The sequence below is a fragment of the Aplysia californica genome, unplaced genomic scaffold (assembly GCF_000002075.1).
Source record: "Aplysia californica isolate F4 #8 unplaced genomic scaffold, AplCal3.0 scaffold00949, whole genome shotgun sequence".
NCBI classification, from domain to species: domain Eukaryota; kingdom Metazoa; phylum Mollusca; class Gastropoda; order Aplysiida; family Aplysiidae; genus Aplysia; species Aplysia californica.
Window position 1 is genome coordinate 24,294 of NW_004798219.1, and position 17,853 is coordinate 42,146.

Genomic DNA, 17,853 nt, shown 5'->3' on the forward strand with positions numbered 1-17,853 from the left:
AATCATTTTGACAGACCTCTATGCAAAGCGTACGGATCGGATTAACGAGTAAATTTCCTCTTTGGAAAGAGGTGGCACAGAGTGTCTTTGGTGTAAGGGAAAGTAACCACGCTGTTGCTCTTTGAAGGTGTGAGTTCGGTTCTCGCTAGGGAATGTATACCTTCTGGGGGTTTTTTCTTTAATTTTTCTGGTTTACCGGTGTCTCTTGGGAAAGGGTAACAGGGCCTCCGTTTTTCCAATTATTTCCAATTATTTCTGTTATTTTCACGGTCATACTGTAAAGGTAACGGTAACGGTTATCATTCCGAGCTTAATTTGATTTTAGTAAGTTTTACAGCATTTGCAACGCAATTAGGTCATATAAGTGCCGAAGATTAGAGGTGTTAAAAGAGAGTAACAAGCACTATGATGAAAAAAATACTCGTCTATCTTGAATAATTATAACAACATTTCACAGGGATGTCACACAATTATAAACTCTACCCAACATTTCACAGTGATGTCACACATTTATAAACTCTGCTCAACATTTCACAGTGATGTCACACAATTATAAACTCTTCTCAACATTTCACAGTGATGTCACGCATTTATAAACTCTACTCAACATTTCACAGTGATGTCACACATTTATAAACTCTACCCAACATTTCACAGCGATGTCACACATTTATAAACTCTACCCAACATTTCACAGCGATGTCACACAATATTCAACTCTTCCCTACCTGTCTGTCTCTGCAGAAACTGGCAAGACTCCAGCAATGCTGCACAGAACTGTCTCAAGTGCAACAAGCTCTGAAAGACATGAGTTCGAACCAGGAACCCCCGCCTGCTGCTCACGTCAAGAGGACGCCTAAACCAACAACCTCAACGTCGTCGCTCGCTACTACACCACTCCAGAAACCCTCCGACTCTGTGGCCATCACGACATCCTCAGTCCTTGATGCCACCACAACCATCGTGTCTAACAAAGAATCTCACCAACAGGGAGGCAGCAGAATCTCTTCCGTGGACTTAACTGGGTCAACGGTCCAGCTGCATGGCCAAGCGCCTTTGTGTGGTGTCCAGAGTAGCGTTCCACCGATGCCCGTCCAGGGTCTGACCGACGTCCAGCAAGTTCTCGGCCCGAGCTCTGGTCTCTCTCTACAAGTCGCCAGTCCAAAAGTCGTATCTTCCGTCTCTCAAACTCCGATGGTTCTGTCCCCCTTGCCCCTCGCGGGGAATGTGAGAGGGTTGCTGGTCCCTCAGTCTCTCGCGTCCGTCATACTCTCCACCCAATCGTCGGCGCCGGCGCAGATTTCTCCCAGGGTCGGGCCGGTCTCGAGAAACTCAGAAGTAACTTCTCGGACGCAGAACTACGCTCCCCCCGTGGATGTTGCGTGTACAACCTCTGAGGTGCTGTCGGTTTTTTCTGCTCCTCAGCTGGGCCAGGTTTTTGATCTTTGTAAGTCGACGCCTGGTGTCGGCTTGTCTGAACTACGTACGCCAAGGACACAGAACAGCCCTCGGCTTGTGACCCCCGGATTCACCAACAGTGGGAAAAGACGTGGAGCGGTGCAGAGAGAGATAAATTTTGCAGCAAGTGAAAACGACACACATCTACAGCCCGGGCTCCCACTGACTGCAGGTTCTTCCAGAAGTGGTCAAGTCATGGCCAGCAACTCTCTTCCAGTAGTTGACCCGCAGCGAGTGACCGCTCACGTTGATGGTGTCCACACATCGTCGTTGTCCCCGTTGTCCCAGATTTCAACGCCAGCTGCTGCATCTGTAGCATTGACGTCGACTCTTCCCAAGAGTGGTCAGATTGGGAGCGTGCACGCGTGTTCGGAGGACACCAGCACCTCCGCTGTCACTCGCGTGTTGCTAGCCGGGCCGCCAACTTCCTGTCCCTCGACTGGTGTGGCCTTGACAGAATCCACGACAGCTGGGACACAGGTGACCTGGGCGTCTCCGGTACCCATGACAGCTTCCAGTTCCTCTTCCTTTTTGTCCTCGCCGGAATGCTCAGCGTTAGCATCATCATCATCATCATCATCATCATCGTCAATGCCATCATCATTGTCATCATCTCTCCCCGAGCAAGCAGTCATATTTGACGCTTTGGCGGACTCCCCGGTCAAATGGTTTTCCTCCGTCGTCGCTCCCTCAGCCACGACCTTCAACCCTGTCCCGACCCCTATTGTGAGTTATCCTTCCTTGCTCTCAGAGATGCTGATGAGCAAACCGGTCGAGGTGCCGACACAGTCTGCCGTTTCTTCCTCGGGGTCAGGATCGGCACCGACTTTGACCTCTGTGACGCCTGTCTCCAGTACTTCGCAGGTGACCCCGACCGTTGTACAGTCTGACCTGTTGCCACCCCCTGCGTCAGTGTCATCTGTCATCTCTCTTCCGGACGGGCTTCAGAGCGACAAAGCCTCCTCCTCCTCCTCCTCTCACCCCCCGACCCTCCTCTTCTCCAGCAGCGGCTCTGTGGCCAGGTCACCCAACCCGACGCGAGGTCCCCCGGGGCGCACCCCTCCCATCACATTCACCATCGGCCAGCACGCGTCTTTGACCCACTCCCAGCTCAAGGGAGGTCACCACCGACGACACAATCGTAGCCGAGAGCCGCTGCAGGTGGGCATCGTCCACCCACACGTGGCGGGAAGTAGCGCCAGTACTGGTGTGACCTTCACCTCGTTGTCCACCGCGAAAGACTCGAACGGCGCTCTCAGCAGCAGCAGTAGTAACGCGGTGGGTGTTGCTGCTGCTGCTTCCGGTTCTGGCGTCTCTCTGTCCAGTCTTGGCTCCGACGGTTCTCATCAAGGCTTCATCACGCTGACTCAGTCCACGACCTTGAACCCCAGCACCCTGAAACTGGTCTCCGACACGTCTGCGCGGCTGGGAATGCAGCAGGTAGCGGGACTCCTCCCCCCCTCTCAGAACAAGATGAACCAACAACAACAGAATTCCCGGCAACAACAACGACAACAACGACAGCATCAGCAGCAGCAGCAGCAACCTCAGCAGGTGGTCTCAGAGCCTTCAGCCGACGCTCAAAATAAATCATCAGAAGGCCGTTTGTACAGTTTAGTCTCCGCTGAAACAATCGCTGGTCAGAATTCTGCTACAGTTGTGTCTGTGTCGGGCGTGAGTCTTACTTCATTGACCAACAGTCATCATTCCCAAACATCTAGCGTCAGTTCCCAAACGTCCAACAGCCGGCCGGGGAATTCGCCGAGCGGGTCGACCATGGATGGTGCGGTCGCGACCGACAAGTCTGGTCCCATGAGACTAGTTCCTCTCGTCCTAGCACCCGATACCGCCTCCCCCCAGCTCAACTCATTACCGGCCGTAGCGGTCATTAACGGTCAGCAGTTTTTGTTTAACACCAACCTGGCGAACCAGCTTTTCCCAAATGCGAGCGCGACCCTCGTGAACTCTGTCGTAAACTCTAGCTTGACCAGCAGCCCCGCTTCGCTACAGCTCGTTGATTCACTCGGTCTGAATACTTTGGGCTCGGAACAATCTTCCTGCCCTCAAATAAATATTCCGAGCGATGCAGCCGAATCGGGAATTCGTGTGTCGAAAACGAACATGCCAACCGAGAAGAAAAATCAATTCATTTCAGATGCCACAGAATATTCCTCCAAAGTTCCTAATTCCGGGATTGCTCAGATTGCAGCGAGAAATGGTGGAAGACAGTCTTCCTCTTCAGCTTCTGGCCTTGTCCAGATTCCTGAGGACAACAGTGCCGCAGGTGTGGGCGAGGCTCCGGAGAAGGTTGTAGTGGGCACGGGTCAGCCGGCCCTGCGGTCTGCGCTGGACCAAAGTCTCGGCGAGCCGACCCTGAGCTGGCTCCTGGAGACGGTGGTCTCCTCTCAAAGATCTGCTCTGACTACTGAGGCACAAGGAGCGTCTTCATCTACAGAGGAGTCTTCTTCTTCTTCTTCTTCGGATGCAACGAGGGCTCAGTTTGTGAACAGCTCCGGGCAGTTGTCGATGGTTAATCTGCCTGAGCTGCTGGGAGCGTCGGTCAGCACTACAGGGATCCCTGCAGTGCAGCAACAGCAGATGCAACAGCAACAACAACAGCAGCACCAGCAGCAACAACAGCAGATACAACACCAACAACAACAGCAGCACCAACAACAGCAGCACCAACAACAGCAGCAACAACAACAGCAGCAACAACAGCAGATACAACACCAACAACAACAGCAGCACCAACAACAGCAGCAACAAGACAAGCAACAGCAACAACAGAAGCTTATTCTGTCTCAGAGTTCGTGCGCAGTGAACGTTCCGCCAAAGGATACGGTGGTGACGTCTGCTAACCCAGCCGTCGACAACACAGATGTTGTGCCGTCACGTCCGGTTTGCTCGATGGCGCTCCCAACACAAGCTCTCGCTCTCGCGGATGAGACGTCAGGGTTGGCGTTGGTCGACGGAAAGACTCAGCAACCTCTGCCTCCGGAGGCTGTATTTACCATCCTTCCTCAAAACGAAGAGTTGCAGCAACTACAGCAACAGCTACAACAGCAAAATCAGCAACAGCTACAACAGCAACTACAGCAACAGTTACAACAGCAAAATCAGCAACAGCTACAACAGCAAAATCAGCAACAGCAGCAATTGTTGTCTGTGGGCCAAGTACTGACAGGACAGAGTTCCGGCCCCCAGATAATTCAGCTAGATCCAGCTTCCTTCCCTGGGCTCAGCAGCGTTCCTTCCATCGGGCTGCCCATCCAGGGAGTGACCAGCATCCAGCAGGTCATCCGCCCGGGATCGGGCCTCCCTCGGGTCATGCTCCCCCTCCAGACTTCGGCCGTCGGAAGCGAGGCGGCGCTGCAGGTCGGGTCTCAGCAGGGGCAGCAACCACAGCTGATCAATCTCCTCAACTCGGCAGTCCCGCTTCAGATCCTGCAAAGTCAAGGTCAGCCCATTGTCGTGCCCGTACCTGGCGTCTGTGGCGGTGGTGGTAGCACTCAGTTTGGCGTCCAGATGCTTCAAGGTCAGGCTCAGGCTGGGGTCAAGGTCATGCAGGTGAACGGACAGGCGGCGGGCGTGCAGTACGTTTCGGATCAGAGTCTCGCTGGTGGGGGTCAACCGCTGCCCGGATTGTTCCCTGAAGGAGTTCAGGTCCTTGGCGCGATGGAGGGTTCGAACCTGCAGGTCCTTCAGAGCCAGGGCCAGCCCAGCGTTCAGTCTGTGCAGATCCAAGGTCAGGTTATTGAAGCTCAAGGTCAGTCGATACTTCCGTCTCTGGTTCCTGTGCAGGTCGAGTCGGAGGTACAGAATGTCCAGAACCAGGTCCATCAGTCCTCGGTGCGGGTCACTACCGGTCAGCTCCAGTCTCCCACCGTCCAGCTCTTACAGAATGAAAATGGGCCGGCGACCATCTCGGTCCAGTCTCCTCCGCAGAAGAGTTCTGGCCGGGGCCCCCCTACGTCCAGCGCCAACCCCACGGTGGTCCTCTCCTCGTGTTTGTCGGCGCCGTCTGGCGGAGCGAGTCACGGTGGACTGGCGGTGGTGTCCAGCAAGCACAGGCCCATTCGACCGAAGCTTCAGAGCGTTCCGCGGCAAACAACTGCGATACAGAAGAACAGCAGCAGCAACAGCGTCAGCAGCAACAGCAGTACCTTCATCCTGGTCCCGGACAAGCAGGGCTATGCCGTGGCCCCACTGGACTCGAACCTCATCCCTGCGCAGAGGCTACAACTCGCCGCTCCCCCTACGACCGCCATCATAGCATCTTCTACTTCTGCCACGAGCCGTGGTGTCGAGAAAGGAGCGGGAACGCTGTCTCTTCCGAAATTGTCTTCTTTAAATTCTGGAGCGAAAAAAGTTCCCACCGGAGTTTTGGTGAACATTAGCTCAGCGTCTGACAATTTGACGTCATGCCTAGGAAGCGGCAAACCAAACAGATCGGCGCAAACGACCGTGTCTGGGGGCTCTTCAGTCAAGAAGGGACAGGACTTTGTTCGCACGTCTGCCGGGATTCCTGCGTCGGCTGCAGCTCGAGCTCTCGTAGGTCAAAATGTCCCAGCCATCAAAGTGGTATCTGATTTGCCACCAGTGTCGCAACTCCAACATTTCTCCTACAGCGTCGAGAGTGGAGAAACAACGGCTCTGATTGGAGAACCGCAGACCGGGGAAGTTCCCGCCAGAGGGCAGCAGCAGCAGGGGTCTGTCGTTGGGAGACTTCCTGGAAGTCAGGCGTCCCTGCGTCTGTCAGGGAACGTTGCACTCTCTGCAAAAAGTGACGCAAACCCCTGCACGAGTGGGAACCTTTTGCAGGGTCAAAGGTCATCATCCACCAAATCAGCGTCGTCCTCATCGTCATCATCAGCGCAGAAACTGTCCTCTGGGAAGAAGCTGTCGTCTGCTGAAGAACGCCCGGAGTTGAAGAGTCAATTCTTGCGTCAAAGTGAACTTTCAGTTGGCAGGGATGCAGTGACGATCAGTTCTCAGATAGAAAAGCCAGGGTCTGGACAGTTGCCGGGGGGTTTACTGAACTCTACCGTGCTGCAGTTGACCGCTGATGGTAGAATACTCATTCCTCTCTCTGGGGATGGACGGCAAGCTGCTGACCCAATTTCTCTGAGCTTGGGTTCGGAAGAGGTCAAAGTTGAAGGTAAGGAGCACCGAATCCTCAACAAGCTGACAGTGAACTTGTCTCAGGCCGGGCTGACGTCCACCCTCGCCCCACCCGTCCCGTCCTCGTTGAGTGGGGGTCATCAAGTGTGGGCCGGCCAACTGCCACAACTGCCGATGCTTCAACTGTCGGCGTCAGACGGTGCCGCTGTGACCTCGCAAGGCCTGGCTGTTCCAGCTCCTACTTCTGTGGGTTTGCCTAACCTGGGCGGAGTGGACGGTGGTCAGTTGTTGGGAGATGGCACGGTCTATGTCTCTTCGGAGTGTGTCCAAGTGACCGCGAGTCATTCCAGCGTCAGCAAAACTTCTGGCGGTGGAGGTCAGAACGCGGTTCTGAGCAGCCAGCAGCTTATATCGAATCAAACAGTGACACAAATCTCCAGCTCCGCGGACCCGGCAACAGTCTCCACAACAATTTCCCCGAAGCAGTTATTGCCCTTAGGGATAAAGTTCAATCCCGGTTCCGTGCTCGGGTCCGTGGATGCTTCGTCTGTCGCGGGTGGCATAACGCTGGTCTCAGCACTGCCCGTAGGGAGCTCACTCGACCAACAAGCGCCAGGAGCCGTTGTCAACAGCAGCGTGCCGAGTTTTGTGGTGGCTCCGGCTCTGCCGCGAGAGGTGCAGGGTTTGAGTCTGGTCAACGTGTCCCATCGGCAGCCTGTGGAGGTAGGTGGTGGTGGTGGCTCATCACACGCTAGCACGGGTGGTGCTGGTGATAGGACGACGTCTACTACCCAGGACAAACCCATCACGTACCTACAGAGCAAGGAAGTGATCGACCTCACAGAGGACAGCCCCCCCGCCACGCCAAGCAAGGCCCCACCACGTGCCACTTTCACGACGGGCTCGACGGCGATGATGACCACAACACCGATGACGACCAAAGATCCGAAGAGAAGCGCGTCATCCGTTGCGGCTGTCGTTTCGACGAAACCTCAAAGTACGTCCGGCCCAGTTCCCAGAGTGCTGTCCATGGATGAGGTCAAGAAGCAGATCAGTTTTCAGAGCGGGCTGGCGCCAGCGTCCGAGGCCTCTCTGGCGATGACGGTTCCCGCTCAAACACCACAGGACCAGATTCCACTGCCCAACAGCCAGGTTCAGCCGGCCGCCAGTCAGTCACAGGCTGATCAAGCCTTGCACCGACTCCCACAGTTTTTGTCCTTGCCAGGTTCAAAGGTCACACAGAATATTGTTCAAACGAGTAGAGGTCAGGTCCCGGTGCAGATGCAGCTGTGGTCAGCGAGTGGAGTGAGTGAGAAGGCCGGTCAAGGCGGAAATGTGGCGGCTGATGCTGAATCTGGACTCACTAATGATCAGGTCACGATAGTAAATCTGGGGAGCGATGTGAATCATCCGATGCCTGTCTTGGAGATGGGTAATGTGCAGCAGAAAGGTTTCATCTCCTGGCCCGACGCGAAGCAAAGTGAAGCCTCGCAGATGATTGTAAGCGGTGCGGTGGATGTGGGGGCGTCTCCGACTATTTCTGCGCTCTCACTACCTTCACAGGCATCTGTCCCAAGCAGTAGTGAGCCGATAGCGGAGGAGCCCACGGCAGCAACTGTCAGGGGAGACAACAGCCGTGGCAGTGGAGAGTCACGGACGTCACAGATGTCACAGCCCAGCGTGCTGGTGTTTGGCCCCGGTGGGTCCGACGAGCTCCCCGAGGACATCCGCGACACGCTCATCTCCTGCCTGGAGGCGCACCAAGCCGGCAACCCCGACGTTCACCTGGAGACCCGACCTCTGACCTCCGGCGGCAAGGGCCTGGTGGACGTGAAGGATTGCCTGGCGCCGGGCGCCTCCGGTCAGGCCGACCTCCGCTTGGACAACCTGGGAAAGGTGTTTGGCCAGATGAAGTGTTCCCGGGCGGCCGTGGTCACTATCTCGGCCAATCAGAGGTTCCAGCAGTCACGCGGGAAGTCCAGGCCGGGGCTCTTATCCACGGATGTCTCGACAGATGCCTCACGGTCAGTGTCCTCCGCTGACGGAATGCCAAGGTTGTTGACAAATATAGGGTCTAGGTCACCTGGTGCATTGGTGTCGAAGCCGAGCGTGGATACAGGGACGAGGCTGACTGGAGACACGACTGCTGCCTCGAGGGTAGTGTCGAACAGCGCAAAGATGGCCGCTCTTCACTTGTCTGGCTCGGACGCAGTGTACAAGACGGCGGGGAACTCCCCTCATACGTCAGTGTCGGCCAATAGCACGGCCGCTGCCGTCAGTCACCAGATCCTGGAGTCTGTGTCCGCCCGGAGCTCCATCGGTCACTTGAGGGCTACCTCGGAGATGGGTTCTTCCTCTTCCTCCTCCTCCTCCCACCAGGCACCTCTCCTCATCCAGGCACACACGCCGACGGGCGCGGTGGGCCCGCCCAACATCACCATTCTGTCGCAGGCCGAGTCGAGTCATACCCCGCGGGTAAAGTTTTCGTCGGCGAGTTCAGCTACGCAGCGAATGATGATGATGCCCCCCGCATCGTTGTTATCGCAAGCGACTCCGCGTCCGCTCGTCTGTACTACCATCAGTGGAGGCGGTACCTTCCTGGCTCAGTCAGTCCGGCCGCCGTCGTATGTGTCGCAGTCTGTGGTCGCAGACCAGATGTTGTCGAATTCCTCTCCCAGATCAGAAAATCTGGCTGCCCCGGCCGGACGTGGATCTCTCGTGTCAGGAACACCGGCTCTCCTCGTGTCGGCAGGGGAACAAACTCTTCAGCTCTCCGGAACTTTTACGGCGCCCCCTGGTGGTGTCGGCCTCGGGAACGCTGCTGCCAGCGCCACTTTGACTTCCGCCAGTTTTCCGGCCTTACCAGCGTCTGTTCTGACTGCGTCCCCGAATGTTGTGATCTCCACTAACAGTGTGCTGACAGGGAGCCTAACTGGCACGGTGGCTAGTGACGGGGCTGGTTGTGGCGCGGTTGTCGCACGCCTCAACCCTTCCCCGGCTACGGACAGTAGTGCAGTGACGACGAAGAAACCGAGGAAGCGATCGGAGACGGTGCAGAATCTTCTGGACCGCCAGAAGGTCAGTAAGCGGCAAGTGGGTCTCGTCAGCTCGACAGTGCTGCCCGTCACAGGTGGCCAGACCAGTTTGATGTTACCCGCCGGCGGCTCTCCGTCTCAACTCCCGACAACCGTTATGTTGTCTGCCGCCGGCCTCGGTGAGGCGGAACTTTCCGGAAGTCTTCTGTTGCCCGCCTCTCTGCTGGGCGCACAGGTCCCCAAGAATAAACAGGGGAGCGTTGCAACTGTGTGCTGGACTCCCCAGAAGGCTGGTCAGCTTGTAGTGGACGGCGGTCAGCTGAACCAGGTGGCGTGCCAGGGTGTCGCACCGGCCGACACTTCGCTACCCAACGTGGTGCCGCTAGACTCGTTTCTGGCCGGCCGAGGCAGCAGCAGTAGCAGCAGCAGCAGCAGCAGCAGCAGCGGTAGCAGCAGCAGCAGCACAGTGATGTCCTCCCAGATTTTACCCGTACGTGGAAATTCTTCTTCTGGTCAGCCCGTGGTACAAGCCAGTATGCTGCCCAAAGTCATCGAGGAAACCATGCTGCAGACCACAGGTTTGTCGTCTGCTGGAACAAACGTGAGCTTGTCCAACACCGTCGTTCCTGCGTCATTGTCCTCGCAGAATGCGCCCTCCTCAGCCTCAAGGTCAGGGTCAGGCCGCTCGTCAGTTTCTCAGACCCGCACCGGTACCTCACAGTCGAGCGCGGGGAAGAGAAGTAAGCTGGAGGTCTCGACGGCCGAGGAGAGGGAGGAGTACGTGCGGAGGAAGATCAACGAGCAGAGGGAGCTGATTGGTCAGCCTCAAGTGGCAGATTTCCCGATGTCGAACGGGCGCGCCGTTGCTAAGTCTCACGGGGAGCAGAGGTCGCGGAGGCAACAGGTGAAACCAGCCGCGTTGTCATCGGGACAGGTGTCTTTGGCAGGTGTGTCGTCAGGACAGGTGTCTTTGGCAGGTGTGTCATCCGGACAGGTGTCTCTAGCAGGTGTGTCGTCAGGACAGGTGTCTTTGGCAGGTGTGTCGTCAGGACAGGTGTCTTTGGCAGGTGTGTCGTCCGGACAGGTGTCTGTGGCAGGTGTGTCGTCAGGACATGTGACATCGAGAGTGGTGTCATCACAAGGTGTGTCATCAGCCGGCCTGCCCACCACAAACACATCGTCAGCAGAGCTCTCCTCCCACTTTGGTTTCACCCCACAGTCAGGACTCCAGACTTCTGCTGGGGTTACAGACCTGATGTCCAACGCTGGGGGTCTTGCTGCACTTTCCTCTTCCTCCTCCTCCCCTTCTTCCTCCTCTTTAACTTTATCCTCCTCCTCTGTAACTTTGTCCTCCTCCTCCTCCACCTCCTCCTCTCTGATGTCCTCTTCCTCCCTCCAGCTGCCCACCCTCCTCCTGCAGACTCCCACCACCACCTGCAGCTCTCTGTCCAGTCTCCTGCAAGCTCCGCTGTCCACTCACTCCCAGAATGTCCCCGTGGCGTTGTCCGCTCACTCCCAGAACGCACCCATGGCGCTATCCACTCATTCCCAGAACGCACCCATGGCGCTATCCACTCATTCCCAGAACGCACCCATGGCGCTATCCACTCATTCCCAGAACGCACCCATGGCGTTGTCCACTCACTCCCAGAACACACCCATGGTGTTGTCCGCTCACTCCCAGAACGCACCCATGGCATTGTCCGCTCACTCCCAGAATGCACCAATGCAGACAGATGAGCACCTCCAGCTGCGGTCACCTCAGCTACTACAGATAATGACCAGCCCTCAGACACAACTGAGACATGTCCAGTCTTCTGCCTCAGACCGTTCAGAGAAAAGTACCAGCAAGAGAGCCATTATGTCGGTCGGTCACTCCTCCTCGCAAAACTCTGGGGCCGGGAATTCTGTCGTTGATGGTCAGTTGGGTATGGTTCAAGGACAGTCGAGTGTTGGGGACAGAAGGTCATCGGTTACTTCCCAGGAACAGGACGGTGTGGACGTTGGGCGCGACGGAAGGAAGGATGGTGAACTGACCTCTTACGTTGAGGCGCAGCGCCAAGAGAAAAGTGTTTTGTCAGATGTCGCTCCTTCGACAAGTGGGGTCGTCGCGGGTCCTCCTAGGATGTTTTCGACCAGCTCGACCAGCGTGAAGTCGCCAGGTCACACACCAAGCGGTAGCGTGAGCCGCGTTCCGACGCAGAACCCGCTCTTGGCGAGGATGTTGTTCAAACCCGCGCCGCAGAGCGCAGAGGCAGGACAACAGGTGCGCACGGTGCGAAGCAACTCACTTTTGTCGTCCGTGCCGACTGCGGAGAAGCAGCTCACGTCTGGGGAAGCGAGGAAGAGGCTGAGCTCGGAACCCGCTCTACCGCCGGCCGCCACCGCCTCTCTGGGGTCAGCTGACCCGGCAGGTCAAAGGGGAGCCACTCTGGCGAGTCAGGAGACGGGTAACCTGAAAAGATCAAAAAGTACCGGTGAGGAGGAAAACAGTTTGTTTGTTACTCCGGGACAGGAAGCGAATCCACCTACTTTTGATTTTGTTCCAGGTGAGCTCTTGACCTCTCTGCCACAAAAACCGTGGAAATCTTTGGGTCCCTCGGATGAGGATTACGTGAAGTCGGCCGGACAGCCCCCAGACATTGGCCAGGGTAGGATCACCAAGGTCATTCACGACATGTACAAGTTCACCGACGAATCAGACGAAGTGTTGCCCCCGCCCCCGTCGTACAGACAGGCCAAACTGAGACTGATGTCTCAAAGCCAGGCCAAAGCGTCGGCCATGATGGCCTCTCCGCCCACCTTCGAAGGGGCCGGTTTGTCCGGGGGAAGGTTCTCCCAACACGACGACAGAAAGCTCTCGAACCCGGTCACCCACAGCCACGCTGTCGGTCAGCCATCGGATACAGATGGAGGGAAATCGCTGACGGAATTGCCGCCCCTGATGCTAAGGCCAGTGAGGGAGAGGAAGGATCTGGCTGGTGGCAGGTTGAGCAGTAAAAAAGTCCAGTTCTCCGACCAGGTTTCTACTTCGTTGCCCGCGGACATTTTGTACTCTCCTGGGGGTCATGCTAGCGACTTCCGACCTGCAGCGACCCAGCACCAGGGCAAAGACAGCAAGCTGAAGGCTCTACTGGCGGATCAAGGCAGCCCGTCCTCTACTCTGACCTCTGTGACCCACCACGGCGCAGTGTTCAGAGGCCAGGGGGGGAATCCGGATTCAATGAGTTCAGTTTTTAACAGCTCCACACCGGCTGGTAATGGTGCGTTTACCGGGGCCAGATGTTCCACCCAAAGGTTTGTTCAAAACGCTGTGCCTGGCGTCTCGACTGACTCGGATGTTTACACATTTATGTCGTCGTCAGATGGTCTCCAAAATACCACGGGGGAAATTTCAAACGCTACCCGGACTTCAGACCAGTCCAAACGACTTCATGAAAGGTTGGAAGTCCATGCTTCAGGGGAGGAAATGAAACACGGGGTGGGCCTCAAGGTCAGAGGCTCTTCTGCAAACGTGGAGTACGCTGCCGAGAGGATCGATGTGCTGGCAGGGGATCGGGGAGCTCTTCGTGGTGATGTGGTCGTCGGTGAAATGTATGGGGACGGTGCTGGTGGTGGTGGTGGTCACTTGTTGCAGGGAGACATGGAGCCTCCTGGGCTGGGGTACCAAACGACTGGCCTCGCCTTGTCGGACAGAAGCGCTCCGGTCAAATTTCTCTCCTCTAGCGTCGCGACGGCTGGGTCAGCGAGACGGGAAGGCCTGCAGTCTTTCAGTGCGTTGCATCACGGCTTGAAAGAATCTCAGAGACGGCACACGCCATCGGGTGATAATAACAGCCAGAAACTGTGGAGTTATCTATCGGCGACGTCTAAGGCGTTCAAATGTTCCAACAACGATAGATTTCTGGATGGTAAGGAAGATGATCAGCTGTCCGTGGGGGTGCCGGTGACCTACGCTGACCTTCAGAGTGACTCGATTCCCAAGGTCTTCGGGCAGACGTCTGCAGCAGCAAGACTTGACGAAGACATGGACGGCCGGACCGTTGTCAGTGACCCTGAGCGTTCTGTCATATCGCCGCTGATCCGACAACGGACGCTGCAGTCGAATTACAAGATTGCACAACAGATGCAGCAGCAGCAGCGACAACAACAACTACAACAACAGCAGCAGCAGCAACAACAGCAGCAGCAACTGATGCAAGAGTCTTCCCTAAGCTATCCCGGCTTTCCCTCTGAGCTAGATCCTCCGTACCCACCGATCTCGAAGCTTCCAATCTACCACGAGCTTCTGGTTCACCCAAACGCCGACGCGGCAGCGATCTCTGAGTCTGGCCGGATTGACCCGACCTTGGAGGGGTCACACCTCCTGCTCCTGGAGCAGCTTCCCCCGGAGAGGAAGTTACCTGCGGAGATGGAGGAGAAGGAAGCTCTGCGACAGCGCCGTCTGTCGGTCACGGATCGGGAAAGGGTCGCCATTCTCGGAGGCCTGGACGTCTCGGACAGACCCATGGATGGCCTCCCCTTATCGATGCTTTTTCTGCAAGACGCCTCCGAAGCTGCCCCTGGTCGTAGAAAATTGCCCCCCTCGCCTCCCCCCACGTTTGGAATTCTTAAGTATTCCCCGTATCTAGAAATGGAGGAGAGCAGGTCAGAGGTTCCTATGTCGCGAAGCCGGCATCCGTCTTTCGCGGCTGTGGGGCTGAGGATTACGGGAGTTCCCGAGGCGGGCCGGATGAAACATCTCTCGGGCTCCAGAGACACGGATCTCCCAGACATGATGGACCCCACCGAGACGTCGCAACCTCACTCCGCGAGCGATGCACCTCAGAACCGACACCCCTCCTTCACCTCCTCTTTCTCCTACACAGCCCCTCCTCCCCGGATGACCTTGGACTCTGGCGGCGACCCCCCTCCGTACAACGGAGCTTCTGCAACGTCTGCCTCCTCCTCCTCCTCCTCCTCTCGGAACCGCCACCCATCCGCGTCCTCAATGAAAGCTGGCCCGATTGACCCGGAACTACTCAACATCGACTTTCGCTCGCGGAGCCGCCACGCGTCCAACTCCTCGGGGATCCGCTCCAGCTTTGAGGAGCTCTTCCCCTCCGACTTCTTCCGCAGCCGCAACCCGTCGGGCTCCTCCTCGGTCCGTCGCAGCAGCCGTCCGGGCAGCAGCAGCTCAGACCGCGAGCTCCCTGCCATCCAACTGGACGAGGTCCAGTTCCCTGAGCTCATGATGTACAGCTCGCGCAGCCGCAACAGCAGCGGGGAGTCGCTGGAGAAGGCCATGGAAGAATTTGACCCGCAGCACTGGGCGCAGCTGCTCCGAGACAACCCCGCCTCCTCCTTCGCCCCGCGGGGGCCGCACAGGTACTGAGTCAGGTCACGGCCTTGACCTTCGCCACAAGGGTAGCGGGGGTACTGAGTTATGTCACGCCCTTGACTTTAACCTTCACCCTGTGGGGAGCACAGGTGCTGAGTCAGATCGCGGCCTCCACCTTCGGCCCACAGGCCACCAGATACTGAATGAACCAGGGATGGACGTGATCAGAGGTTTTCCCACACTCTGCAGTTTCTCTGTCCTCGGTTTTTTGTTTTGTTTTTTGTTTTTTTTGTGGGTGGTTGGCAGGTGCTCTGGTGTGGGTTTGCTTCTTCTTTCCTATCAAACGTCTATCGTCCTGATCTCTCCTCCTCCTTCTATTTTGTATTTGTTTCTCTCTTGTAACACCTTTAATCTTCGGCACGTATATGACCTTATTGTGTTGCAAGTGCCGTAAAACTCTTACTAAAACTAAACTTTTTTTTTTTTTTAAAGAGATCAAGCAAGAATAATTGAGTAATGTGTCACAAATTAATTTATGACAAATTTTTGTATTCTGGACGGGGTTTTTTACTAAGCTTTTTTCCTTTGTTTATGATGGTGATATATTGCTCTTTCATTTTGGTAGTTTTTGCCTTTCTGTGTCAGACAAATTGTGGTGAGGGTTTCTTCATGCCTGAGAACAAAATTGTGCTCTTTTTTTCCTAGCTCTTGTTCTTTTTGACTTACTGTGAAATTTTATTGATGACTTGGTTTGAATGAAGGCGGGGTTTTTTTTTTGTCTGTTGAGCCAACACAGCAGAGGGCCAGCCTCTCAAGTCCTGTGGTTTTTGGTTCAAGTCCTGAGGCCACAATCTCACTGTGGTCAAGTTGAGGGGTGGAAAGGGCTAGTAGTTAGGGATAGACCTGTCAAACCGACACTGATTAATGGTTGGCGTGATACGGTGTGGATTTATCGCTCCTTGTCCATATACAGGTATTGAAGAGATTTTAAATGGTCAGTGCACAGGTATTGAAGAGATTTGAAATTTTAATGGTCAGTGTATAGGTATTGAAGAGATAAGATTTGAAATGGTCATTATACAGGTATTGAAGATTTACAGTTACAGGTATATTGAAGAGATTAGATTTGAAATGGTTCTTATATATGAGGTATTTAAGAGATAGATTTGAAATGGTCAGTGTACAGTTATTGAAGAAAGAGATAACACGCATACAGAGTTTTTCCTGTTGCGCAAAAGACTTGCTCGAAGATCTGATGTATTGCAGCATAATTTTATTTTTGAAGCAAGTATGATGTTTTAATTTCGCTTCAGTCCTGGTTGCCATGGTTCCTCATTGAATTTTAATGGGGGGTTTTTTGTTGTTTTTTTGTTTACATCATTGTGGCGTTGATTTGTGTTATTGTCATCTAGTCAAGATTTCACGTGTGCTGTACTGATTTCATCTGCTGTGTTGAATCATTGTGCTGCTGTACTGATTTCATCAAACTCTGCTTGTAATTACACTTGTTTTCTACTGTAAAAATCGTTGGCGTAAGTCTTTAATATAAGTTTCCTGCATTTCTGGGTGATCGCAAGAACATGATGTCCTACCTAAAGAGGGTGTATTGTTAATGATTGGGTTTTTTTCATTTGTTTTTTTTTTCTTCGTGAATCAGCTCTCGGGTGGTTGGAGGGTGTCACTGGTAGGTCCTACTTCATTTCTTTTCCCTCTGTTGTTTCTGTATGTCTGTGTGGGTGGTTGGAGGGTGTCACTGGTAGGTCCTACTTCATTTCTTTCCCCTCTGTTGTTTCTGTCTGTCTGTCTGTCTGTCTTACTTTTTCCCCAGCTCTATATGACCATAATTGTGTGCTTCTCTATATTCAAACTCAAGTCTGAATCAGCTCAATACCCCCCGGGGCGGTGCCACTGACTGAAGTGTCTTTAGGCCATTCCCAAAGGGGGGACATTTCTCGTGCAAGAGTAGAAGAATTGTAAATGGGCTGATTTATCATGTCACGCTCATAACTGTGTCTGATCTACAACAGGGAACTGCTGCTTTTTCTTTCCTAATACTTACTATTGTCATTTTTCCTCTACTTCTTTTGTATGTTTGTCACTCTCTTGTGAATTGCAATTTCCGGGTTGGCTTGACAGTGGAAGCAGACTTTGTGCTGTTGAAGCTAGAGAGGTGAGCAGAGTAAGTCTGATTCCCTGTAAAGATTTCTCTGTTGACATCCACCCCTTGTTGCTCATATTATGACCTTATGCAGTTGCGAGTGCTGTAAAACCATCTACTAAAACTAATCGGCTCAAAACGACCAGAGCAATGTTGTATCGGTATCTTAGTTGGGGATTTTTTCTCTTTGAGTGAGTGTCTTTGTTTGAAACTTGCACCAAAAGGTTGTTCATTCTATTTTGAGTGTGCTTTACAATATGTGGCATTTTTTATTGTTGTATAAGATTTTGTTGAGACCAAAGTCGAGGTGGGTGGTTAGCAGGTGTTCTAGTGTGGTTTGCTCCTTCTTTCCTATCATTTTGGGCAGAAAGAATGTAAACAAATTATCTCGCTGTCATGGAATCAAGAAAGCGTCCGATTCCAATGCATTAGGACATGTTTTTTATCCCTGCTTTGCGACCTACTAATATCTTCACTGTGCTCTCAGATTAAGTGTCTGCAGCCAGATATCCAGTCTCGTTAACCAAATTATCTGCTGCCTGCAGACTGCAGCTATACTGTGGCCAGTAGAAACTGTGAACAGATTCCTGGTTCCCACTTCCAGTTATCCGGTTCCTTCATCCAGATATGTAACAATAGGTACCCTGCAAATCCAACTGGTCATTGAAAAGTGGGCTCTATTACTTACGTTCATTTTGCTGTCACATTTGTGTGCATGTGTACGACTATATGTGTACATATATATATATATATATATA

At 54.2% G+C, this 17,853-nt stretch overlaps 1 protein-coding gene across 1 annotated transcript in view; it reads left to right on the forward strand.

Moving 5' to 3' along the window:
* The window catches only part of LOC101864030, a 34,407-nt gene extending 19,141 nt beyond the window's left edge, over positions 1 to 15,266 (forward strand). Inside the window, exon 15 of the mRNA XM_035973010.1 lies at positions 745 to 15,266. Coding sequence (XP_035828903.1) covers positions 745 to 14,991 — 14,247 coding nt within the window. The 3' untranslated portion in view covers positions 14,992 to 15,266. The remainder of the gene's footprint in view (positions 1 to 744) is intronic.
* The last annotated feature ends 2,587 nt before the right edge of the window (positions 15,267 to 17,853 follow it).